Genomic DNA, 25505 nt, shown 5'->3' with positions numbered 1-25505 from the left:
TATCTCAGCTAAGCGGGTGGCAGTGGGGAGAGGGAGAGAGAGAGAGAGAGAGAGAGAGAGAGAGAGAGAGAGAGAGATGGAGAGAGAGGAGAGGGAGAGGAGAGGGAGAGAGAGGGAGAGATGGAGAGAGAGAGATGGAGAGAGAGAAGGAGAGGGAGAGAGAGGGAGAGAATCCTAGATCTCACTCAAGAGGAAATTCTCTGAAGTCTCTAGAGTAATAAGCTGGAGATAAATTCTGTAACTGGAGGCAGCCAGGGTGGTTCAGTGAACAGAATAACAGGTCAGGAGTCAGGATGACCTGAGCTCAAATCTAGCCTCAGTTACTTCCTAGCTTTGAGACCTTGGGCAAGTCACTTAACTTCTATTCATTTTAATCCACTGGAGAAGGAAATGGCAAACCACTCCAGTGTCTTTTCCAAGAAAACCACATAGCCATTATCGGTGTGAAGAGTCGGATACAACAGAATGAGGAAGCCAACTGAGGTGCCAGCTTCTCTACATATTGGCTTCTTCCCAGTCTTTCCTCTTGCTTCAGGGGCCTGAAGAAAGTCTATAACCTTTCAAATTATCTCTTGAAATTGGAAGCCAAAAGAGCAGGATCTCTCCACAACTCTGCTCTTCACATGTTGAGGGAGCACTGAATGATCAATCTTTCCCTATTAGGAAAATATCGTGCAAATATGCTTAGAGATTTACATAGACAGGTGGCCAGGAAGGGGTATCTTGGTTTGAAAAGCTCCTGGGAGGGTAAGTGGAGTCATAGGGAATAGATTGACACACTCTTTCCTTAGTAACAGATTTATTGAATTGATTTTGGTTGCAGAGCTGGCAGGGGTGGGGTAGACAAGGTATCCACCTGGCCACAGGCCAGCGGCAAGAAGATGGCCCCAGTGAAACTGAAAGCGTGGCTGGAACCAGATGGAGAAAGTGTGTCGTATGAGGCCCTCACAGAATCTCCCAAGTTGGAAGGGACCCCACGGACCACCTAGTCCAGCTCAGAGGCAGCCAAGAATTCCCTCCACAACATATCTAACAAATGTTGTCCATCTGAAGACCTCCAGAGAGGAGAAACCTGCTCCCTTTGGGAGATTATTCACTGTTAAACCACTTTCCATTGCATTCAGCCTAAATCTACCTCTTTGCAGCTTCCCCCCCATTGGTACAGGTTCTGCCTTCTGGGGCCAAGCTGAAATAATGAAAGACATTATATTATATTCATTATTCCATTAATCACATTATATTCATTATTCCAGTTCTGGAATCATCCTACTCCTTCTGAAAGACCTTCAGTTGCTCCCCTCATTTCCCCCACCTTTTCCACCATTCCCAAATACCTACTTTTCTCTAAACTAAACATCCCTACTTCCTTCAACCAGTCTCTCACATGGCATGATTGGAGGTCCTTAAGACAAGGCCCCTGCCTTTATGGGCCTTCTTTCTCAGGAATGACTAAAACACCAGAAACAGTCAGAGGACCATATAAGACAAGAGATATATGTGTTTGTTGTTGCTCAGTTGTTTCAGTCGCATCTGACTCTTTGTGACCTCATTTGGGGTTTTCTTGGCAGAGATACTAGAGTGGTTTTGCCACTTCCTTCTGCTGCTTATTTTAACAGGTGAGGAAAATGAGGCAAGCAGGGTCCAGGGTCACATAGCTAGTGTCTGAGGCCAGATTTCAACTTAGGAAGATGAGTCTTCTTGACTCCAGGCCCGGTGCTCTGTGCACTATGGCACCACCTAGCTGCCCCTATGTATGTATGTATGTACAGTCAGTGTGTACACACACACACACTGCTGCCTGTAGGCTTCCACCCTTGCTAACCACCCCTAAAGTACCTCTTAGGTATTGTCTTACCCTTTTAGAACATAAGTTTCTTGAGGGTAGGGACGGTCTTATTTTTTGTTGTTCATTCTTTGTTCTTTTTTTTTTTCATTTTATAGTATTTTATTTTTTTCCAATTACATGTAAAGAAAGTTTTCAACATACACTTTTAAAAAAATTTTTACCAAGGATTGGCCTCTTCAGCATTCACTTTTATAAGATTTTGAGTTCCCAACTTTTTTCTCCCTCCCCCCTCCCCAAGACAACAAGCAATCTGATATAGGTTATATACGTACAATCATATTAAATATATTTCCACATTAGTCAGGTGAGACACAGTTGTGGGGATCACAAGAACTCCATAGACAACACCGTTAGACCCTGAGGGACACCCAAGTGTTGATCCTTTAGTTGTGGTGATTACAGGGTACAGGGTTCCTTAATCAGGGTTAGACCCTGAGGAAGACCCAACTAATGACACCTTAATGCAGTTTCAGAGATCAGACCAAGTGGCCTCCTTAACACTATCATGGAGATCACAGGATTCCCCAAGAAAGAGTTAAAAAATAACCCCAAGATTCTATGGCTTACTGTTTTCTTGGTTATACAACCTTGGGAAACATCTAAATGAAATCCTTACTCTCACCCAAGATACCCAAAACCAAAACAAGAAAAAGTGTTTGTGGCAACCTTCATAAAATAACTAGCATAATTTAATAGAAACACTCAAAATGAAACCAATCCGGAAGTGAGAGTAACCAGTTCCTCCATGCTTGTTTGAGTTAGGGTTAGTTTACATTCTTTCCTTTTCTACATACTTTTCTTAACTTACACAGTTTACATAGGTAGGATAGTAAGGATACAAAGCCAAAATGAAGTTAATTAGTTCTGTCTTCCTCATCTGAGTTAGGATTAGTCTGCATTCTTTATTTCCCGACCTTCTCTCTTTAACATATGCAAATTATGCAGATTAGTAGACCTGGATGCTTGACCAGGACCTGACCCTCAAACAGACTAGATAAGCTTGAACTGGTTCAACTGGTTTAGGCTCTCTAGCCTCCCTGACACCAGGATGGCCATTGTCTTGGAAAGTAAACTTTAACTCAGCTATATGGATAGCTTCTGTGGGAGCAAAACCAGATACCATGCTATCTTTTCTTACAGTCATGCTGTAAAAGAAGAAACAGAACGAAAAGTGAAAATAGGTGAAACAAAAAAGGTGAAAATAGTCTGCTTCACCCTGCATTCAGATTTCAAAGTTCTTTCTCTGGATGTGGATCACGTTTTCCATCATGGGTCTTTTGGAATTGTCTTGGATCACTGTATTGCTGAGAAGAGCTAAGTCTATCAAAGTTGGTCATCACACAATGTTGCTGTTACTGTGTACAATGTTTTCCTCGTTCTGCTCACTTCACTCAGCATCAGTTCATATAAGTCTTTCCAGGTTTTTCTGAAGCCCACCTGCTAAACATTTCTTATAGCACAATAGTATTCCATTATATTCATATACCACGACTTGTTCAGCCATTCCCCAATTGATGGGCATCCCCTCAATTTCCAGTTCTTGGCCACCAAAAAGAGGTGCTCTAAATATTTTTTGTATATGTGGGTTCTTTTCCCTTTTCTTTGATCTCTTTGGGATACAACCCTAGAAGTGGTATTGCTGGGTCAAAGAGTATGCAGAGTTTTAGAGTTTTATAGCCCTTTGGGCACAAGAACGGTCTTTTTTTTTTTGTTTGTTTGCTGTCATTTGTATTTCCCAGTGTTTAGCACACAGTAGGCACTATATAAATAAGCTAGGTATTTATGGTCATAATTTTCCCTGTTCCCCTTGGAGACATTTTCTCTTTTTTTTGAACAAGATATTGGGATAGTAAAATAATAATAATCCTAATTAACAACGGCCGCGACAGTAACAGACATTCAAAAAGAGCTTTACACACTTCACTTCCTCTGAGTCTCAGCCCAGAAGGCAGATACCACAGTTATTATAATTTCCATCTTACAGATGAGGAACCTGAGTTCTTTGCTTCAAGTCAAGTTCAATTCAGCATCTATTATGAATCTACTCTCTGCTGAGTACTGTGGATACAGAGAGAAAAACAAAATTGACTCTGTCCTCAAGGAGCTTACCTCCTTCTAGGGAAGGGATGACTCATGACATATACATAAATAAATAAGCACAAGGTACATACAAAAGAGTACAGATTAATTTCTTTTTTTTAATTGAATTTTATTTTACCAGAACAAGATTACAAAATAAAGAAAAGAAACATAAACTTAGATATTGAAACTTAAATATAAAGTAAAGAAGAAAAAAAGCACATTATGTGTGTAGTAGAACATAGGAGAGGATTCAAAATATTTAACAATAAATTTTCATTTCAAGAAAGCCCGTATGATAAATAATACACCTTGTGTTGAGAATTGTCCATCTTTTCTTTGCTTCCTTCTGTTTTCTTTTGTTCTCTGCTGTGCACTTTTTAACTTTGTTCTTTTTTTTCCTCCCCCCTTGAAGACATTTTCTGCTTGGCCCCAGAGTGTAGAACCAGGGCCGTTCGTAAAAGTTACAGGGTAACCACAGAGAAACTTTTAAGTATACGGGACACAGTCAAGAAAGAACTTTTGGGGTTTTCTCTAGTTTCTTGATTGGAGACAATGGGGCCTAGTGGATAGGAGTCTAGATTTAGAGCTGGAAGGGAACTCTTTATTTTACAGAGGAGGAAACCAAGGTCCATTAAAGTTAAATGATGTGAGGCAAGATTTAAATCCAGGTCCTGTTACTCCAAATCCAGCTGTCTTTCCACTGTGACAACCGACCCTCCTAGTACAACCTGGAATCAAGAGGTAGATTCCAGCCCTACCTAAGGCAGGAGTATATCATCTATCTATCTGTCTGTCCGTCCGTCTGTTTATGTCTATCTATCCTTTTGCCCACATGGACAGATCTCCTGGTATGATAATAATCCACACTTTGCAAAGAGGTAAACTGAGGTTCAGAGTTTAAAGTGAGTTGCTCACGGTCACACAGATAGTGAGAATCACAGGGTGTCTGAGTTGGAAGGAACTCAGTGGCCACCCAGTCCAACCTGTACCTGAAAAGGCATCTCTCCTATGACGAATCTGACAAAGAACCATCTAGCCCTTGGCTTGAAGGCTCCCAAGGAAGGGGACCACCATGGTGGGCAGCACCCAAGCCAGGCATCCATGCCGCCATCTCTCCAGGCTCTGCTTCTGACTCTCCAGGCTTTCCCACCATGCCCGTGAGCTTGCTACCCACTCTGCCTCCACTGCGCTTTGGCTACTGTCTTCCCCCTTTAGGATAGAAGAGCTTTAGATGCCAAATAAAGGTGTTTCCATTGGATCCTGGGGTCAAGAGGGACCCACTGGAGTGACAGGGTTGAGGAAAGTCACTCGGGTGAGTTGAGGAGAGAACTGATTCGCAAAAGGGAGATTGGAGGAAGGTACACCAAGCAGGAGGCAAGTGCAGCGGTCTGGGTGAGAGGTGATAAAGGCCTGGACCAGAGTGGAGGCTGTGGCTGCTGAAAAGGGGACAGATGAGAGGTTGTAGCAGCAAAAAGAGCATGATTTGGTAACTGGGTATGCCAGGTGAGGGAGAGAAAAAAGGAGGCAAGTTTAGGGAGGCGACCAGGTGGCACAGTGGATAGAGCATTGGGCCTGGTGTTAGGAAGACCTGAGTTCAAATCCAGTCTCAGACACTTCCTAGCTGTGCAACCCTGGGCAAGTCACTTAACCTTTAACACTTAACCTTTGTCTGCTTCAGTTTCCTCAGCTGTAAAATGCCAGCATCTACCTTCCTGATTTTTTGTCCGGATTAAATGAAATGATGCTCATAAAGTGCTTTGCAAACATGGAAATGCTATATAAATGCTAGCTGTTATTATCTGGGTTCTGACTAACTGATTCCCTCCCTAACTGATATGGTCATAAATGAGTCTATGGAATGAATCTCTTTCCTAAATGTGAAAAAGTTGTTTTGATAGGATTGAAAGCACCAGTTGCCATTGGCTACATGCTAATTACAACTAGGTGGTCTCATAGTACATGGAGAGCCCTGGGCCTGGAGTCAGGAAGAGCTGAGTTTAAATCTGGCCACAGACACTAGCTGTGTGATGCTGGGCAAGCCACTTAACTCTGTTTGCCTCAGTTTCCTCATCTACAAGATGAACTGGAGAAGGAAATAGCAAACCACTGTAGTATCTTTGCCAAGAAACCTCGAATGGGGTCAGGAAGAGTTGGACACACACAACTGAAAAACTGGAACAACCAACCACAGGTGATAACTGATCACACCCCTGGTGGCCTCTTAAAAGGGTTGGTCGGTCAGTGGGAGGGAGCCAAGGCTCTGAGCAGATCTGCAGTGTGATCCTGACCCCCTGGAAGCAGAGAAGGCAGCTGCTCTGTGGGGCCCCAACCCACAGGGACCAGGGTGAGCTGGGTAGGAAGGGGGAGGATCTCAGGGGCTCTGTTAACAGGAAGGTGATTTTTTTTTGGAGTGAGGAAGGCAGGGCAATTGAGGTTAAGTGACTTGCCCAAGGTCACACAGCTCGTGCGTCAAGTGTCTGAGGCAGGATTTGAACTCAGGTCCTCCTGACTCCAGGGCCTGTGCTCCACCCACTGCACCACCTAGCTGCCCCAGGAAGGTGATTTCTAAGGTGATTCCAGCCTAAATCCAATCGCCTCCCTCTGGGGTTACTTTCCATCGATCCTGCCTCTGTCTTGCATGGACACAGCAGTATGTTTTCCCCTTAGAATGCGAGCTCTAGGAGGGCAAGGATCATCATTTGCCATTTTATACCCAGCGATTATTACAGTGCCTGGTACATGAAAAGTGCTTAGTAAATAATGTTGACCGACTGACCTTCCTTTGGGCTGAGGATGCAGGGTTCCCCAGCGTCCCCAGCCTCCAGGGAGGTCCTACTTACACTCCAGACTGTCTCCCTCTTTTCCCAGTCTGGGTTGTGCCAGTGAGGGCTGGCGACAAGGATGGGGAGAGGGGAAGGGAAGGGAGCTCCTGGGAAGCAGATCTCTCCAGTTAAAAGCCCCATTCTCCTATTTACTAACTTAAGCAATGATAATCTTCTTTCTAAGCCTCAGTTTCCTCATCGGTAAAACGTGGAGGCTACACAAGATGACTTCTAATTGTCCTTCCAGCAACGTCTTTCTCACTCCCTCCCCCTGCAATCTAATCACACCACGTCCATCTTGGTTTGATCTAGACAATTGCAACAGCCTCCTAAGTGGTCCAGGGGAATGGTGAGGGAGGCTGCAAACTCACCTAGCTCACTACCGGTATCTAACCACCAGGGTCATATCTCCACCAATTGTCCACCAGGAAAAATTTGGCCCTACCAGGCGTCTGACAGCCTGCCCTGTCCCCACTCACCATTCCCTTCCTTGCCCCCACCCCTTTCCCCTCTTCTTCTAGCGGCAATATTCAAATCAACATGCCACTTCCTAGTAGAAACTGCCCTGTGCCACCATTCTCAAGCCCTGCAGCTCTGCAGACCAAAATTCCTTTTAGGGACCACCACTACCTATATGTGCTGTTTCAACCTCTTAAAAATATAAGCCTTTTGAGGGCAGGGATGATCTCACTTTTGTATCTCCAGCACTTAGCACACAGTAGATGCTTAATACATGCTTTTCTTTTCTTTTTATAATTTAAAATTTTTTTTTACTTATTTCTGACTACATGTAAAAACAATTTTAGCACTTTTTCAAATTTTGAGTTCCAAATTCTCTTCCTCCTTCCCTTCCCCCATCATTGAGAAGGCAAGCAATTTGACATAGATTATACAAATACATGCTTTTAAAAATTCATTCATTCGTTTACTTATTCAGTTCTTCAATCTATCTTCTTCCAGACTGTCAGAATGATGGCCCTAAAGCACAGATATGACTTGTTCATGGTCACATGCTTCCAGAAGGTTTAGAGGTTGCCATGACCCTTAGATTAAAATACAAATGCTTTCACAATCTGACCCTCACCTTTCTTTCCAGGCTGACTGCTCACTATAGCCACTAACTCTAACATCCGGTCAAACCAGTCTGTTTGCTCTTCCCCATACTCGACATTCCTACCTTTCCTGTGCAAAGGCACAGGGTGGCCCCAATGCTTGGAATAGTCTCCTTTTTTTCTGCCTTTTGAAACTCCTGACTCCCTTTAATGCCCAGACAATCAAGATATTAGTGTCTTCCGTAAGACTCATCTTCCTGAGTTCAAATCCAGCCTCAGACACTTACTAGCTGCGTGACCTTGGGCAAGTTACTTCATCCTGTTTGCCTCAGTTTCCTCATCTGTCAAATGAGCTGGAAAAGGAAATGGCAAACTACTCCAGTATTCTCTGCCAAGAATGGGGTCACAAAGAGTCAGACACGACTGAAATAACTCAACAACAAAATCACTGCATTTTTTGGGAGGAGGGGAAAGGGGGAAGCTGTATTTACTTATCTGCCAACATGCCCTATCCCCCTTCCTTCAGTTCACCTCACAAGAAGGCAAAGACTGTCTCATAGCCCTGATACCTAGCACAGTGCCTGATATTCAAGAAATGCTTAATAAAAAAACTTTAAGAACTCTGTTCAGCAAAATAACCAACCATAAACCCAGAAGACCCATAATGAAGCATGTTACCCATCCTGAACAGAGAGGTGATGGACTCTGTGCTTAGAATGCGATTTATTTTTCTAGATATGGCCAACGTGGGAATTTCTTTTGCTCAGTTTTAGTTGCCTTTTCTCTCGTTTCAACAGAGAGGGAGAGAAAACATTTTTGTTCATCAAAAAAATCAAAACATAAATGCATGTGGATTGCTCGATCCCGACATCAACAGCCCCCGATCTGCGCTTGCGCAGTTCCAAAGCTACCTTGCGGATCGATGGTATTGATAAGAACCCGGGACAACTCCACACTCTGTCTTAGTGAACCAGCAGTCAGTGCCCCACCCCCACACCTGGAACGCACCCCCTCCTTATCGAACACTCCAACACTCACTTCTGCAGGAAGCCTTTCCTGTTTCCTCAGACCCTAGTTTTTCTCTCTTCCATTTTTTCTGTAGGTATTTCGTATACATCTGTACAAGTATAAATTGCTTCTCCAGATCGGATAAAATATTTGAGGTCAGGAATTAGTTCATTTATGTCTTTGTGACTGGAACTTAACAGGTGCTAAATAATTGAGGAAACAGGGACTTAATTTAGACAAAATCACATAGGTGATCACATAGCCTTTGAGGCTTCAAGACTTTCTGACTTCAATTCAGGTGTCTCCTTCTTCCCAAAGCCCTGAATCTTGTTCTTCCCAGGTCGCTTGACCACGGTTGCCAGAAGGTGGCGCCCAGAACCCACAAAAACATGAAAACAAGCCCAAACTGTGTCTTTTCTACTTGTAGCCCCAAAGAAGACTTTTGGAAACTTACTTTTCTGCACGTTTTCTTTTTTACATAAAAATAGAAATCCAAGAAAACCCTAAACCCGCATATCTTCGTAATTAAAAAGTTTGTAAATCTTTTTTTTTCAAACAAGAATAAATCAGTCTCCGTAGAGACTGTCAAAAATTGCCAATGCCGACTATATTTCAAGTCGTCATGGCGGGGTATTGGGAAAAGTTTTCAATTAGCAATAATCGCGCCTCGGATAAACCTCATTGGCTACGATACTGCCACTGCGCAAAGCTAGCGAAAACCGGCACGGGCTCCGGTCCCCCATGGCTGCTGACTATCTTTACAACGAGGGTAAGAAGCGGACTGATACTGACTAGCTCCTGCCGGCTCTTTTTTTTGGGTCCAGCCGAACTGTATCGCTACAGGTTCAGGGGCTTTCCGGTCACTCGCACGTGTACGTTTGAAAATAGAATTTTTGGGGAAAACGCGCAAACGGGCGCCGAGGATTCTGGGGATTCCTATGCAAATGAGGGTGACGCGATAGACCTGCCCGCGCAGCTTGAGTTTAGAAAGCTTAACTCGTGCTGAGAGATGAGCGTTGAGTTGGCTGTGGGGCAGGAAGTGAGTGAGCAGCAAAGGCGGAGGATGGTTTAGGAGTAGTTGTTTGTCCTTCTGGGAGGTGATGCCGTGACGTGCAAGTGTGAGGGAGAGCTGTGCAAACTCGCCAGCCTCACTTCCTCCTCCGGAGCCATCTGGGTCCGGTGGGGAGATATGAACCTGGACGTTTAGGAGTGATTGAAAGAGGGGGCACAATGAACTGCAATTATCTAGTAGGATTCGGGGAACAGAGAGGATGTGGGAAAGCCGGCCCATTGCAGACAGCGGAGTGGAGGTGGGGATAAGCAAACATCCTGGGTAAGAGCTCTCGTTCCTCGTCAGTTAGTCCAGCTTCCTTCCGCCCTCCACGGCGCTGAAAGAAATTCACTTCACCCAGCCCCAGCAATCGAAGCTTTTCCTCCATTCCACAAATAGCCTTAGCCCCACAAAACTCCTGAAAAAGAAGCAAAGCAGCTTTACCTTCCCACCCACTCCAAAAGTGCAGGGGTTTTGCAAGAAGCTCAGAACTTGTCCAAGTGTTTCAAAAAATGCATTCACAGAATCACAAGTTATGACTTTAGAAGGAAGTGAGCTTTGGTTTTTTATGCAAGCCACCCGCTAATTTTTTTTGCGTCTGGTTTTACCTTAGTATTCAGCATCATGATCGAAGAAAATAGTGAACGGAGCGTTTTCTCATTCAAGCGCTGGGACCCTTAAAAAAATCTCTGATTTCTAATCACATCAGTTTTCATACAAGTCAGCATACTCTTTGAAAGCTGTTTTCGACAACTTTTCTTTTTTGACAGCAAAAATTAAAGACGTTTCCATTTTTCTTTGTAGGAAAGAAGAACTGTACACTGAAGTCTGTTCAAGCGAACTGAAAAAAACTCTAAAAAAGTTAACACCGTATCTTTTCTTTTTAACCGCAAATATCTAGTCTCCGTAGAGACTGTCAAAAATTGCCAATGCCGACTATATTTCAAGTCGTCATGGCGGGGTATTGGGAAAAGTTTTCAATTAGCAATAATCGCGCCTCGGTTAAACCTCATTGGCTACGATACTGCCACTGCGCAAAGCTAACTATTTCGTGCTCGAACCCGAGCCCACTAAAAGGTCGATAGCTGTACAATGTAGGCTGATTTTATTCTTTGGAAAACACACCCCCAAATAAATTATTTTATCTCAAAATGCACCCATCTGCTATAGTTTTCACTGAAAGTTGGAAACTACAGTTGACATTTGCATTCTTTTAACTTCTTTTTAAACCTTGCGATAATGAAGCAAAGCCTTATGGGGGAGGTAGCATGCTAATCAAGTTCCCAGCGAGAAGGCACTCGGGGAAATGGGCCCATTGGAAGCTCAGAGGGAGGGGCTCGATGCTGCCAGAGTAGAGAAAGTAGAGGGAGGGAGCTTTTGGTCGGGCCCTGCAGTTAGTTCTTATTGAGTTTCTTCCCTTCTTATGGGTCCTGATTCGCAACCTGAAGGGGACCTTAGAGAGGTCACTGAGCTCAACCCCTCCTTCTACAGACGAGGAAACTGAGTCCCAGGCAGGTTTAGGGGACACAGTGAGAAGACATGAGAGCTGGGATTTCAACCCAGGTCTCTTGACTCCCAGTTTTTCCACTCTACCGCCGTCCCACATTCTTAGGGACAATCTGAGGTGGCCCCGAAGTGTTAGTATAAATTTGGGCTTTAAGAACTTAAAACTCTCCTAAAACTTTTGGCCCACTCGGTATAAGGCCGTTGCATAGTAAATTTTTAGTGAATTTTGGCATTAGAAGCTGTAGTATCACGTGGTGAACAGAAGAGTGGACCTGGAGTCAGGAAAGCCGGGGTCCCATCCTACGTCGTGTGACCGGGGCAGCGTTCCATAACGGCTTTCTCAGTTTCCTCATCGGTGACATTTGGACAGAGGGCTGTGAAAACCTCAGAGGACTGACCTTGCTGGGCTTCATCTCAGCGATCTGTACATAGGGATGATAATATTTACTTTATAAGGTTAGCACGAGGAAGGTGGTTTACAACCCTGAAAGGAGCGCTAGAGCAGTGTGAAATAGAGACACTGATACACTTCGCTCCGTCCTTCCCGAGGGTTTGAGGATGGAAACAACCCCTGATGATGAGGATCAAAAGAGCAACCCTGGGAGGCAGGCGCTGTGTTATTATCCTCGTTTGTACAGATAAGGAAACCAAAGCATGGAGAGGTCGCGTGATTCGCCCAGGGTCACACAGCTAATACATATGAGTTCACATTTGAACTCAGCTCTTCCGACTCTAGACCCAACGCTGTACCCGATGTTTCACATCTGGTTTGATCTGATTGCTAGACTCACCCTAAAGAACAGCAGTTCCATATAATATAATAGGATATGATATAATATGTAACGTAATATATGATATATACAAGTAACATCATACATCACATAACAATATAACATAATATGATATGCATGATGCTATGATATGAAATGATGTGGTATAATATAATTTAATATAATTAGATCCAACATAATTCAATATGATACAATATAACAGAATTCAATATATTGAACACCAGAAACACCCGGAGTGCATACACCACATCACAAACCTAAACCCAAACACTAGAAAAATTACGGTAGCAGAGAGGCGGGGTACTGAGCGTGAAGGCCCACTGGCTTCTGGGAATTGTAGTTTTCCTGCCCCCTCCCCTGTGCGCCTCGTGGTTGCGCGGTTGACTACAACTCCCAGTAGGAAGTGGTGAGCGACTGTACGGTCCCTGTTGCTGGTGATCCCGGCTCAGTAGAAGGTGAGTGTGATTGTTGCAGCGAGGCGTGGAAGCGCCATAGTTGCATTCTGAAAGGTGCTGATTTTCCCTAAGCAAGTGAGGCTCCGGGCGTTTGCCTGCGGGTGGGGGGCGACCTGCATCTCCTTCAGATACGGAGGGGTCACCAAGTTGGGGGCTCTGTCCCTGAAGTTGGAGCCGCCGGGACCTTGAGCTCGGCTCTAGCAATCAGAGCGCGTGGGGCTGAGCTCTGCCCGCTCCACGCCGCCCCCCTCCCCCCCACCCCCGGCTCCAGTCTGCCCAGTCTCTATCTTGCTTGGCCGTACATAGTGCTTGACATGTCCACCCCTTTAGATTAGAAGCTCCTGGAGGGCAGGGGCTGCCCTTTACCATCTTTTATCCCTACTACTCATCAGTGCCTGGTACACAGTAGGCGCTTAATAAGTGCTAGTTGAAGTTATCACGTAGGATTCATAGAATCATGCTTTTAGAGTCAGAAAGGTCATCTGGTCCAGCTCTTTCATTTTATGGATGATGAAATGGAGGCTTGGAAGGAAGGTCCAAGGTCAGATAACCGTAAGTGGAAAGAGCCAGGATTCAAATGACTACAAAGTCTGCGCGCCCCCCCCCTTTTTTTTCTTTTCGAAATATTTTTATTTTTTCTCAATTACATGTAAAAAATATTTTTAATAATTTTTTGAGTTCTAAATTCTCTCTCATTTTCTTCTCTTCCCCCCTCCCCCCATGAGAAGGCAGGAAGTTTGATATAGGTTATATACGTGCAGTCATGTAAAACATAATTCTATATTAGTTATGTTGTGAAAGAAATCACAGACCAAAACAACAAGAAAAATTTTTTAAAGTTTTAAAAAGTGTGCTTTGCTCTTCATTCACACTCCAGTTCTTTCCCTGGAAGTGGATAGTATTTTTCATCACGAGTCTTTGGAATTGCTGTGGATCATTGTATTGCTGAGAATAGCTGAGTCATTCACCCTTGATCAGCACACAACCTTGCTGTTACCCTATACAGTGTTCTCCTGGTTCTGCTCATTTCACTTTGCATCAGTTCATACAAGTCTTTCCAGGTTTTTCTGAGAGCATCCTGCTCCTCATTTCATATGGCACAATAGTATTCCATCAAAATCATATACTGCAACTTGCTCAGCCATTCCTCGATGCGCATCCCCTCAGTTTCCAATTCTTTGCCTCCACAAAAAGAACTGCTGTAAGTATTTTGTACATATAGCCTTTTTCTCTGTACTCTTTTCAGGAAAAAAAGTTCCACCTCCAAAATATACGGAGTAATACATGGAATGTAATCTTGAAGGCAGGGATGATTTCACAATTAACACCTAGCACAGATTTGCCCACATACTGGTCACTAGGGTTAATTGCTGTTGACCTATTTGATTATTGATAGGTTCAAAGGTTTAAGTCAGAGGCTCTTAACCTGGGTTTTTTGAACTTGAGTTTTTTTCGATATTTTGATAACTATATTTTAATATAACTGGTTTCCTTTGGAATTCTGTGTATCTTTTATGCATTTAAAACATTATGTTTGTATAGCTTATATCAGATTGCATGCCATCTTGGGGAAAGGGGAGGGGGGAGAAGGAGAAAAAAATTTGGAACTCAAAATCTTAGAGAAGTGAATGTTGAAAACTATATATGTAATTGGAAAAAATAAAATACTACTAAATGGGAAAAAATTATGCTTGAAATGTCCATAGATTTCACCAGTATTCCAGAGGGGTCCAGGACACGAAAACTTTTGAGAACCCCTGCCTAAATAGATACAAGGTGTCCCAAAAATCTTGGTTCGTTGTTGAGCTGTTAAAGCTTAAGACTGCACGAAGACTTTTGGGACACCTTCTATATCTGAATCTACACACATAACATTATAGTATAATTTTTATATATTATATAATTATCTATTACAGTGTAATTTTGTAAATATTATATGGGTATGTATGTGTGTTTTAGATCAAGTGGTCAGTTGATCAGCCAAGAAGCATTCATTAAGCCCCTATTGTGTGCCAGGGACACAAAGAAAGGCAAAAGGCAGGCCCTGTTCTCAAGGAGCTCACAGTCCAATTGTAGAGACATCATGCACACAGTTATGCATAAGAAGCTGTATACAGAATAAAATTGAGATACTCACTGGAGGGAAAGCTTTCTTTAATCTCAGCTCCAGTGACAGAATCCTTTCCTATTTGTCCTGCACTTTAAAAGGAACAGATAGCTATAAAGTAATGAAAACTTGACAAGATGGGCCAAACCCTTAAAAAAAAAAAAAGTCCAGAATGAGAGGAATTGTCCACCTTCCCTCCTGCCACTTTGAGGCCTAGAATATTATAGAAAGCTACACGTGTTAGGAGTACCCAACCTCTACCCTGCTGACCATGGATGTAAGCTAGGAGAAGAAAGCAGGTGGTTTTCTTTTTGTTTTTTGCCTTTCTTCTTGTCCCCAGTACTTAGCACAGGGCCTGGCACATAATAAATGCTTACTGATTGATTTCTTCAGAACATTTTAAGTGTGTAAAACTCTAGTAGGGGTGGGGAACCTGCGGTCTCGAGGTCACATGTAGCCTTCTATGTCCTTGGGTGTGGCCTTTTGACTGAGTCCAAGTTTTACAGAACAAATCTTTTTATTAAGGGGATTTGTTCTGTGAAGTTTGGATTCAAAGGGCCACACTTGAGAACCTAGAGGGTCACATGTGGCCTCGGGGCCACAGGCTCCCTACCCTGGCAGAGGGTTTCTCTAGGATGAATGAGCCCTTGGGCATTGAGGCCTGCCATAGCGAGACTCCAAGTGACTGAAATTCATGTCTGTTCTTTAGGATACCCTTCACAATAGTGAGAACACTGAGAAAGCCACCAATTCGTCTCCTCCCATTAATTATGCTAGGGCTTTTCTATCTGCTCTGCTGCTGAACTTTCTTTATGTACTCTCTCTCCCAATAAGACTGTTAGCTCCTTCAGGGCAGGGCTTTTTCTATTTGTTTCCCTACCTGTTAACACAGTGCTTGGGGCCCAGTAAGTACTTAATAAATGCTTTTTCATTCATCCAGACATTCATCATATGTCATTTTAGCCAAAATTTATAACTTGTGTCAAGTTCTGAGTCAATAGGTAAGTTTTTCCCATGGATCCCCTTTGCATTGCCTTGGTAGGCATCTGGATTCTGTTAGTAAACGGTCTCTCAGTCTCTGAGGAAGGTGGTTTCCTTCTGGGAAGTTTTCCCCTGGATGGATAGCAAAGAAGTCTCCTCCTAGTCGGGATGCCTCAGTCTCTTCCTTACCCCTACTCACTCTGGTGACCCAAACTTTTGGGTCCCCCTCGCTTCAGGCCTTGTTTACATTTATTTTTTGTTCTTAGGAGTGAAGAGTTAGAAGGGACCTTAATCCAACCCTCTCCACTTATAGAGGAAGTGGAGATCTCTAAGGCTCCATGACTGTTCCAGGGTCCCACAAGGAGCAAGTAACAGAGCTGGCATTTGAACCTGCCAACCAACAGTCATGACTCCAAAAGACACAAGTAGTGACTTGTTTTATTACAAGAGAAAGCAGAAAGGCGTGCATGCTGGGTCCTCTCTTGTGCAGGGTACAAAGGAGGCCAGTGATGCAGGCAAGGCCTTGGGTCTTAAGGGTTACATCGAGGAGGGTAATCCCCTCCCAAATGGGAATGTCAGGGAGGGGAAAGGGATCAGTAGGGGGAGGGGGCTATGGCAGATCCTGTCTCCAAATCCAATGGTTTTGCAATTATATCAGAAATTCCCAGTCTAGAGACACACATCCTCCAAGGGCAGGAGAAGCTTATCAAGGGAGTGTGGACAATTTATGAGCAGTTAATTAGTCCCTATTTTGTGATGTGTATGGACATGGTAAACAGGAATTTATTTCCTTTCATATTGGATTAGGATTAATAATAACTAACATTTATAATGCGCCTACTATGTGCCAGGTACTATGTGCAGTGTTTTATAGATATTATCTCATTTGATCCCTACTACACACCAGGAGGGAGGTACTATTATTATCCCCATTTTACAGTTGAGGAGACTGAGGCAAGGCGACTTGCCCAAGGTCACACAGCTAATAAATTTCTAAGACTAGATTTGAACTCAGGTCTTCCTGACTCCAGGCTCAGCCCTCTAACCACTGAACCACCTAGCTGCCTCAGGTTACAGGAAGGTTTACTGAAATCCAAGGGGCATGAGAACCAGAAGACATTGAGACCCCCTCCACTGCGCCATGCTGTCATTTTCTGTAGCAGGATTTTTGATGTCATGGTCCTCTTCGAGAATGAAGGACAAACAACAATTTCACTTTTGCCATGAGAGGGTTTTTTTAGCTGTCTACTGCTTTTCCATTGGGTTCAATTTCACCCATATTTTAAATGTAAAATACATCTTTACAAATGCTTTATGAATGAGAACACAGAAAGCAGTTTGATTTTCCTTTTTTTAAAAAAGTGTGTATATATTTGTCTTTATGTCACCTAATTTTCCAATATATCTCTCCCCCAATACATTGTGCCATTCCTTATAGTAAAGGATAAAAAAAAAAAAGGAAAAAAACAGTTCAGCCAAAACTAATCAGTACATGAACCAACAGAAGAGGCAGCGTTCCACACCTGTGTTCCCCCACCCTAGCAGAGAATGTTGGAGGCTGAATCCTCATCTCTCTTGTTCAGGGACAAATTTGGTCATTGTCATTACACAGCTTTTGGTTCCAATTTTTTCTTTTTTTTTCTTTCCAATGACGCTTTCAAAGTCTCTGTATATATTGTTTCATTTTTCTTCCAAGCAAATCATCCAACACATTTTACCTTCTCCCTATATTTCTCTCAATTCTTTCCTTCCTTTTCCCCTCCATTGTAAGCTCCTTGAGGGCAGGTATTGTCTTTTGCTTCTTTTTGTATCCTCAGTACCTGGCTATTCGTTGATTTCTTTGTTAAATTTATTATTTTTAACATTCATTTGTATTTCAACAACTGTGTCTCCTGTGTTCTTTCTCTTTCCCTAGAATGAGAATGAGCCCTCTGTGTATCTTCAGCCCTCGTGTCCTTCACCCCCGAGGCTCCCACACAGCAGCGGTCACCTTTGTACCACCTTGTCCTCCCCTGGACCAGGAGAAAGTCAAGGAGTTACAGCGATTCATCTCCCTTTCCAAGAGACTCCTGGTAATGACTGGAGCTGGAATCTCCACCGAGTCAGGCATCCCAGATTACAGATCAGAAAAGGTGGGGCTCTATGCCCGGACAGACCGCCGCCCCATCCAACATGTGGATTTTGTCCGAAGTGCTAAAATCCGCCAGCGCTACTGGGCAAGAAATTTTGTTGGGTGGCCTCAGTTCTCCTCTCACCAGCCTAACGCCGCACATTTGGCCTTGAGCAGCTGGGAGAGACTTGGAAAACTCTATTGGTTGGTGACGCAAAATGTGGATGCTTTGCATACCAAGGCAGGGAGTCTGCGTCTGACTGAACTCCATGGATGCATGCATAGGTGAGCACAGGATGGGCACAGGCCTGGGGATGATACTGTGGCTGTGAGAGTCCGCTTGTGACTACTCATCTGTGGACCCTTTTGGACAAATATAATCTAGTTATCCAGTCAAGCAAAAAGCACTTAAAATTTTGGTCCCTTGTTTGGGGCCCAGTCAATCAGTATCCCACCTTCCTCCACCCCCTGGCCCTGGAGTCAGGAGGACCTGAGTTCAAATATGGCCTCAAAGACTTGACACACTTACTAGCTTGGGCAAGTCACTTAAGCCTAATTGCCCTGCCTTCCCCCCTCCAAAAAAAAAAAGTGATTTAGGAGTGCACTTTGGGAAACAGCCTGTATTAATACTAGTGATGATGGTGATAGTGGTGGTGGTGGTGGTGGTGATGGATAATCGTTGTGGTGATGATGAAAATGAAATATTTTTTCTAAAAAGGGAAGGTGGATGGGATGGGTCAGGACAAAGGCCTTTTCATTAGGTGAAGGAATTATGAATGATCACTAGATATTTTAAAAGTACCAATTAATACAGATGAGAACATTTTTTCCCCCATGTATTTGAGGGGTGGGGTGGGGCAGAGAAAGAAGGATCCATCATGGGGCAATCTCTTTTCTGTCCCCTATTAAGTTTGGATTAAGGGTTCTAGATTTAGACCTGAGGGGAGGAACCCCATTGATCCGGGAGGAAGAGGATAGAAATATAATTCTTTAGTTATGGCTTTATGCTAAGTAACCCAGACTGTATTTTAAGATATCTTTTTCTTGTTCAAGTTTCCTATTAATATGGGGGGGTCCGGGCAGTCATCTCTTAAGTCTCTCTTAAGGAACTATGCCAGTTTGGCTTGCTTTCTCTCTCTCTCTCTCTGTCTCAGTTTCTCTTTCTTTCCCTGTGTCTCATTCTCTCTCCCTCTTTCTCTTAATCCCTCTCTGTCTCTCAATCTCTCTCTCTCTTTCTCTATCTCTCAATCTCTTTTGCTCTTTCTCTTGACCTCTTTGTCTCTCAATCTCTCTCCCCCTTTCTCTCAATTTCTCTCTCTGTCTCAATCTCTCTGCCTCTTTCTCTTAATCTCTCTTTCTCTGTCTCTCAATCTCTCTCCCCCTTTCTCTTAATTTCTCTTTCTCTGTATCTCAATCTCTCCCTCCATCTCTCAATCTCTCTTTCTCTGTCTCTCTCCCTCCCTCTCTCTTTCCTTCTCCTTCCTTCTCCCCCCCCCCCACTTCCCCCAAAGCTAGTTAGATTGATGTATTAAATAGAGCTGTTTCTGGCAGACTGGTGCCTAATTGTGGAGTGTGATATTAGTATTAATAGATTTTTCTTCCCCATCACCTACTCACAGTTCTGTCATGAGACTCAATTGAGATCATCTGCATAAAGCCCTATAGAAATTTCCACTATTAGAACAGGAGGCAGCCTGGGATAGCTGGGAAAATTGAGAGTCACTGGTTGAAAAAGTTTGAGAACCAGGTAGTTCAGAGTCAGGGAAGCCAGGGAAAGAAAAAGGTTTTAAGAAGGAAACCTCTACCCTTCAGATTCTGGATGGGGACAGGACCTATGCTTCTCTTGGCCACACACAAGCAACTCCCAGATGTCAGGACCTTCTCAGCCACATCTAATCACAGAGAGCTGCCTGGAGCCTTTGCTAGAGATTAAGTGACTTGAGAGGGTCAGAGAGCCAGACTGTCAGTGGGGGCACTTGAACTCAGGGCTTACTGGCTCTGGACACAAGCCCTGATTCCCTGGTCCCCTTATCCTACCGCTGCTCATCCCTTTCCAAACACCAGTCCCTCTGTCATCCCAACATCTATTTTCCCTGCTCCTAACCTGGATTAAGGAAGGGAGTGAGCGTCAATGAAATGGAACTGTGGGCAAAGATCACTCAGGACATTTGGCACTGAAAAGGAAAGATACGGGATGGGAGCTAGATGGGACGTATGGGAAAGTGACATTTTTTCCCCCTGAAAACAAGTTGGAAACTTGACTGGAAGAGAAAGCAATGATTGTGGAAGTGAATGAGTGAATGAGCTCCTTCCAGTGGCGACTTCTGAGGGCTGGAACCAGAGTAAGGTTGAAGAGCCTTTACTCCAGGGAACCAGCCTTGGGTGGGGAGAGGTTTGGGGTCCTCTCTCTACCCTCCACAGAGCTGAAAGCTGTCCCTTCTCTTAAAAGGCATAGTCACACTATTTCCTGGGTCCCTGGGGGGCCATTCTTCCAGAACCCGATTTGCCATAGGCACACTTCCATCTAATTAGTGACCTTCCCAAAGGTATATCTCCAAGTTTGTTTCTTCTGTCTTACATATAGGGTTCTCTGTTTGCATTGTGGAGAACAGACTCCCCGAGGGGTGCTTCAGGACCGATTTCAAGCCCTGAACCCCACCTGGGGAGCTGAGGCCCACGGCGTGGCCCCCGATGGTGACGTCTTTCTGACAGAGGACCAGGTCCAAAGCTTCCGAGTCGCATCCTGCGCCAAGTGTGGAGGCCCCCTGAAGCCGGATGTTGTTTTCTTTGGGGACACGGTGAACCACAATAAGGTGGACTTTGTGCACATGCGTGTGAAGAGAGCCGATGCCCTTCTGGTGGTAGGATCTTCCTTGCAGGTACCTTCTGTCTTCTCCTAGTTCAGTCAGAGGGGGGATCTGTCCATCCCCTTGATGGGAGATCTGTCCGTCCCTTGAATGGGAGATCTGTCTGTCCTCTGGATGGGAGATCTGTCTGACCTCTGGATGGACGATCTGTCTTTTTGGATGGGAAAGCTCAGTTGGGTTTGACTGAAAGGTAACTGACCTGGTTTGTCTTTTTTTCTGAATCTAGCTAGATGACACCACCATCAGCTGTCCCTTCTGCATCTTCTTCTCTCGTGCAGGTGTACTCTGGCTACAAGTTTATTCTTGCGGCCCATGAGAAGAAATTACCCATTGCGATACTGAACATTGGGCCCACGAGGTCAGACCAACTGGCCTGCCTGAAGTTGGATTTCCGATGCGCAGAGATCCTGCCTTTAATCGCCCCACACTGACCAGGGCTTAGTGCTCCTAACCCCCAAGGAGGACCTTTACTGGACCTGAGCTGCTAAAGGTAAAACCTTTTATAGGTCCTAAATCCAACTAGGCCTGGATTGGGGACTTTAGCCCCATGTGTTAAATGGCGACATAATGATAGAATGAGATCATGTGGTGTGGTGGATGGAGGTTGGACTTAGGTCCATGTAACCAAGACTCTGGCTTCTAGGTGGTGCAGCGGAAAGAGAACCAGACCTGGAGTCAGGAAGATCTGAGTTCAGATCCAGCGTCAGACACTTCCTAGCTGTGTGACTTTGGGCAAGTCACTTCACCCTGTTTGCCTCAGTTTCCTCATTTGTAAAATGAGCTGGAAAAGGAAATGGCAAACTGCTGCAGTATCTTTGCCAAGAAAACCCCAAATGGGGTCATGGAGAGCTGGATCCACTGAACAGTAACAGGCAAGATACTAAGCCTCTTAGGGTGTCTGGTCACTTGGGATCTAGGGTCAGTGAAAAGTAGTTTCTGATCTTAGCTCTGCCCCTTATTTATGGTCCATGTCAGGATTCTCCTCTCTGAGTTTTCTCATCATTTAGAAGGCTGCACTTTTTGACCTCTGAGGTCTCTTGTACATCTATGACCTATGATTGTATGATCCCATGACATTTATTTTTATTTTTTCTTGTTTTTCCCAATGTAGTTTTATTTCATTAAATATTTCTCAATTATGTGTAAAAAATTAACTTCATTTTTAAATTTTCAGTTTCAAATTCTCTCCCTTCCCTCCCCCCTCCTTGAGAAGGTAAGCACTTTGATATAGCTTATAAAGTCATGCAAAACATTTCCATATTAATCATGTTGCAAAAGAAAAAATGGACCCAAAAAGAAAACCCAAACCCTAGAAAAATAAAGTAAAAAAATACGCTTCAGTCTGCCTTCAGACTCCATCAGTTCTTTTTCTGGAAGCAGATAGCATTTTTCATCATTAGTCCTTTGGAATTGTCTTGGATCACTGTATTGTTCACGGTAGCTAAGTCATTCACAGTTGATCATCATTACAATGTTGCTGTTACGGTGTACACTGTTTCTGCTCGCTTCACGTTGCATCAGTTCATGTAAGTCTTAAGGTTTTTCTGAAATTATCCTGCTCATCATTTCTCATAGCACAATAATATTCCATCACAATCACATATCATAACTTGTTCAGCCATTCCCCGGTTGATGGGCATGCTTTCAATTTCCAATTCTTTGCTACCACAAAAAGAGCTGCTATAAATGTTTTTGTACAAGTAGGTCCTTTTCCCTTTTTATCCAGTCTCTTTGGGGTACAAACCTTGTAAGGATATTGCTGGGTCAGAGGGTAGGCACATTTTTATAACCCTTTGGGCATAGTTCCAAATTGCTCCCCAGAATGCTTGGATCAGTTCACAGCTCCACCAGCAGTGCATTAGTGTCTCAATTTTTCCATGTCCTCTCCAATATTTGTCCTTTTCCTTTTCTGTCAAATAAGCCAAACTGATAAGTATGAGGTGGTACGTCAGACTTGTTTTGCATTTCTCTAATCAGTAGTTATGATTTAAAAGCATTTTTCATATGACTATATACAACTTTGATTTCTTCTTCTGAAAACTGCCTGTTCATATCTTTTGAGTATCATTTGGGGAATGACTTGTATTCTTATAGATTTGACTCACTTCTCTGAGAAATGAGACCTTCCTCAGAGAAACTTGGTTTAAAATTTTTTTCCCAAGTTTCTGCTTTCCTTCTAAACTTGGCAGCATTGATTTTGTTGGGCAAAACCTTTTTAATTTAATATAATCAAAATTATCCATTTTGCAATGCTTTCTACCTCTTGTTTGGTTATAAATTCTTCCCTTATCCATAGATTTGATGGGTGAACTATTTCATGCTCCCCTAATTTGCTTACGGTATCACCCTTTATTTTTAAATCGTGTATCCATTTTAACCTCATCTTGGTATATACAGTGTGAGATGCTGGTCTGTATCAAGGGTGGGGAAACTGTGGCCTCAAGGCCGCATGTGGCCTTCTAGATCCTTGGGTGTGGCCTTTTGACTGAGTCCAAGGTTTACAGAACAAATCCTTTTATTAAGGGGATTTGTTCTGTGAAGTTTGGATTCAGTCAAAGGGACGCACTTGAGGACCTAGAGGGCCATGTGTGGCCTCAAGGCTTCAGTTTCTCCACCCCTGGTCTATACCTAATTTATGGCAAACTGCTTTCCACTTTTCCCAGCAATTTTTGTCAAAGGGTGATTTCTTTTTCCAAAAGCTTGGGTCTTTGGGTTTATCAAACACTAGATTGCTATGGTCATTTACTACTCTGTCTTGTGTACCTAATCTATTCCACTGATCCATAGCTCTGTTTCTTAGCCAGTACCAGACTACCAATTTGTGATACAGTGTGAGATGTGGTAGTGCTAGGCCCCATGGCATTCAGTAGTGGAGGGAGTTTCCCATCCTGGGAATTTCCAGGGATGAGGAAATGACAGAATCCATTGAATCCCACCTTAACAGGGGTTCTCAATTCTCCTCATCTTTTTAAACACATTTCACTACTTAAATCTAATAGGGTTTTTTTTTTCATATATATTGGATCAATAAAGACTACTTATTCCAAATAGTGGCACATCTATATTTCAGTGACTTAAACCACTCTGAGGTTAGAAATAACAGGGTAATATTTAGTGGCTTCCAAGGACCCTTCTAGATTTAAATATGTGACCCTATGATTCTCTCCATAGGTCCCAGCTCACCCTGGCATTGTTTCTTCTCTTTTCAGAAAATGTACTGAGGTGTCCTTCCCACCAAGCTCCTGCCTCCCAGACCTACGTCAAAATGGCAGGTGCTGTTTCTCAGCCAGTAGAGGGCAACGCATGACCACATTCATCCATCTCAGCATCCTGGATCAGACCCTGGGGGCCAATATCCAATTGTGCTGCTGTATTCCCTACCAGAGACTTGGAACCTCCATGTTGTTTGGAAATTGCCCACCAAAGGAACATCACTGTGCCCCAGGAGCAGCCCCATTTAAGGTGGACAACCCTGGTTGCAAACCGTACCTCCTTCTCAGAGCTGACCTTTTCATTCTGGGTTGGCGATAGCCCCAGTACAGAGGCCAGTGTGGTCTCCATGGGGAGTTGATAGCATTCTCACTGCCTTTTGAGGAAAAGGTAGGATAAAACACTAATTTAGTTTTATAACCTCAAGTAGTTAAAGCTATCTTTTAATTTTACTATTTCAATCAGTAAACATTTTTTAAAATATCTTTTAAGAGAGAGAATGAATGTATTTCCCATGGGCAAGGCATGTAGTGATTTAAATGAATTTTTATTTAACAGGGAAGAATGGGAGATTCCTTTTCTCCAACATACCAGGTGCAGAGTATATATGGGGTTGTATTCTATTTCAGTCATTAACAAGAGAAGGAGAGTTTGTGGTGGAAATCTCCAGAGATTTCTCTTTAGTCTCAGAGACCAGGGCCAACCACCTGCCTTCAAGGCCAAATTGGAGAAGGGGAAGGTGAAATTCCAATTGTGCACTAACTTTTATTATTTCTGCTCAGAAAGCAGTAGGCCTCGTTGGGTTACAGAGACTCAGCAGGTACAGATCAGACTTTCTAAACAATCTAATCAGCAAAGGAAAGAGAATGAAAGAATCACAGGCGTCTAAATGAAAGTCTTCTGTCTGAAATGAGGCCAGGCAATATGAACCTACTGGATGCATACCTGGGAAACAAACGTGCCTTTACTGAGATCACCAGATTTTCAGAAACATGCTGAACTTTTTCACCCGAACAGATGAGTATATTCTACAGGCATCAAATGAGTAACTCTTCTAGCACCCCATGTGAAGTGTGGTTGTTGGTAAACCCCAGTGCGGCTGGGCTGAAGCTGGGAAGGATTAAGGATACATTGGACCTGCAATGATCATGCAGTGAGCCCACAACAGCAAAATAAAATTAAGGACTCCTGAATCCCTCTACTGTTCTTGGTACAGAGAACTTTTCCTTCTAGTTCTTTATCTGCAGAATATTATTTAAAAAAAAAAAAGAATCCAGTTTCAATTTCTGATGCTTGGAAGAAAGAGCCAGGGACTCATCTTGGATTGGTCAAAAACTGAATTTAGTGTAGGGCTGCTCAGAAAACAGTTGCCAAGCAGGCTCAACATCTTGAGGACTGGCCTTTCGCATCACAAAATGCAGAGCCTGAGAACCTTAGGTATGTTGGTTCTGTTGGGTGTTTTATTGTAAAATGAAATTTTTTAAAAAAATCTATTTTTTTGAATCAACCAAAATCCACCTTCTTTCCACCTCTCCCCTTCTCCACTGAGAAGAAAAAAAAATTCCTGTTACAAACATTTATAGTCAACCAAAAAAAAAAATTCCCAAATCAGCCATG

General features: G+C 43.5%; 1 protein-coding gene and 2 non-coding genes across 3 annotated transcripts; 1 reads left to right on the top strand and 2 right to left on the bottom strand.

Annotated features, from left to right (window-relative positions):
- Positions 1–9380: 9380 nt before the first annotated feature.
- On the bottom strand, positions 9381–9521 carry LOC118835132. The gene has a single exon (XR_005009469.1). It is a non-coding gene; the product is annotated as a U4 spliceosomal RNA (small nuclear RNA).
- A 1241-nt stretch (positions 9522–10762) lies between these two features.
- On the bottom strand, positions 10763–10903 carry LOC118835133. Its single transcript, XR_005009470.1, has one exon. It is a non-coding gene; the product is annotated as a U4 spliceosomal RNA (small nuclear RNA).
- Positions 10904–12596: 1693 nt separating this feature from the next.
- Positions 12597–25447, top strand: SIRT4 (sirtuin 4). Its single transcript, XM_036750115.1, has 5 exons — positions 12597–12613; positions 17617–18096; positions 20396–20690; positions 20957–21168; positions 23888–25447. Exons 2-4 carry the CDS (start codon positions 17618–17620, stop codon positions 21107–21109), a joined length of 927 nt encoding a protein of 308 aa, XP_036606010.1. The 5' UTR covers positions 12597–12613; position 17617; the 3' UTR covers positions 21110–21168; positions 23888–25447.
- Positions 25448–25505: the final 58 nt, after the last annotated feature.

Source organism: Trichosurus vulpecula, chromosome 1, assembly GCF_011100635.1.
Source record: "Trichosurus vulpecula isolate mTriVul1 chromosome 1, mTriVul1.pri, whole genome shotgun sequence".
NCBI lineage: Eukaryota > Metazoa > Chordata > Mammalia > Diprotodontia > Phalangeridae > Trichosurus > Trichosurus vulpecula.
This window is presented reverse-complemented; position numbering and strand designations above follow the sequence as displayed.

What these genes read in the sequence shown, in the direction of transcription:
- SIRT4 (XM_036750115.1), top strand. Translation starts at nt 17,618, where the DNA reads ATGAGAATGAGCCCTCTGTGTATCTTCAGCCCTCGTGTCCTTCACCCC. An exon ending in CTCCATGGATGCATGCATAG is followed by an intron (nt 18,097 to 20,395) that starts GTGAGCACAGGA and finishes TCTTACATATAG; the next exon opens with GGTTCTCTGTTTGCATTGTG. An exon ending in TGGTAGGATCTTCCTTGCAG is followed by an intron (nt 20,691 to 20,956) that starts GTACCTTCTGTC and finishes TCTCTCGTGCAG; the next exon opens with GTGTACTCTGGCTACAAGTT.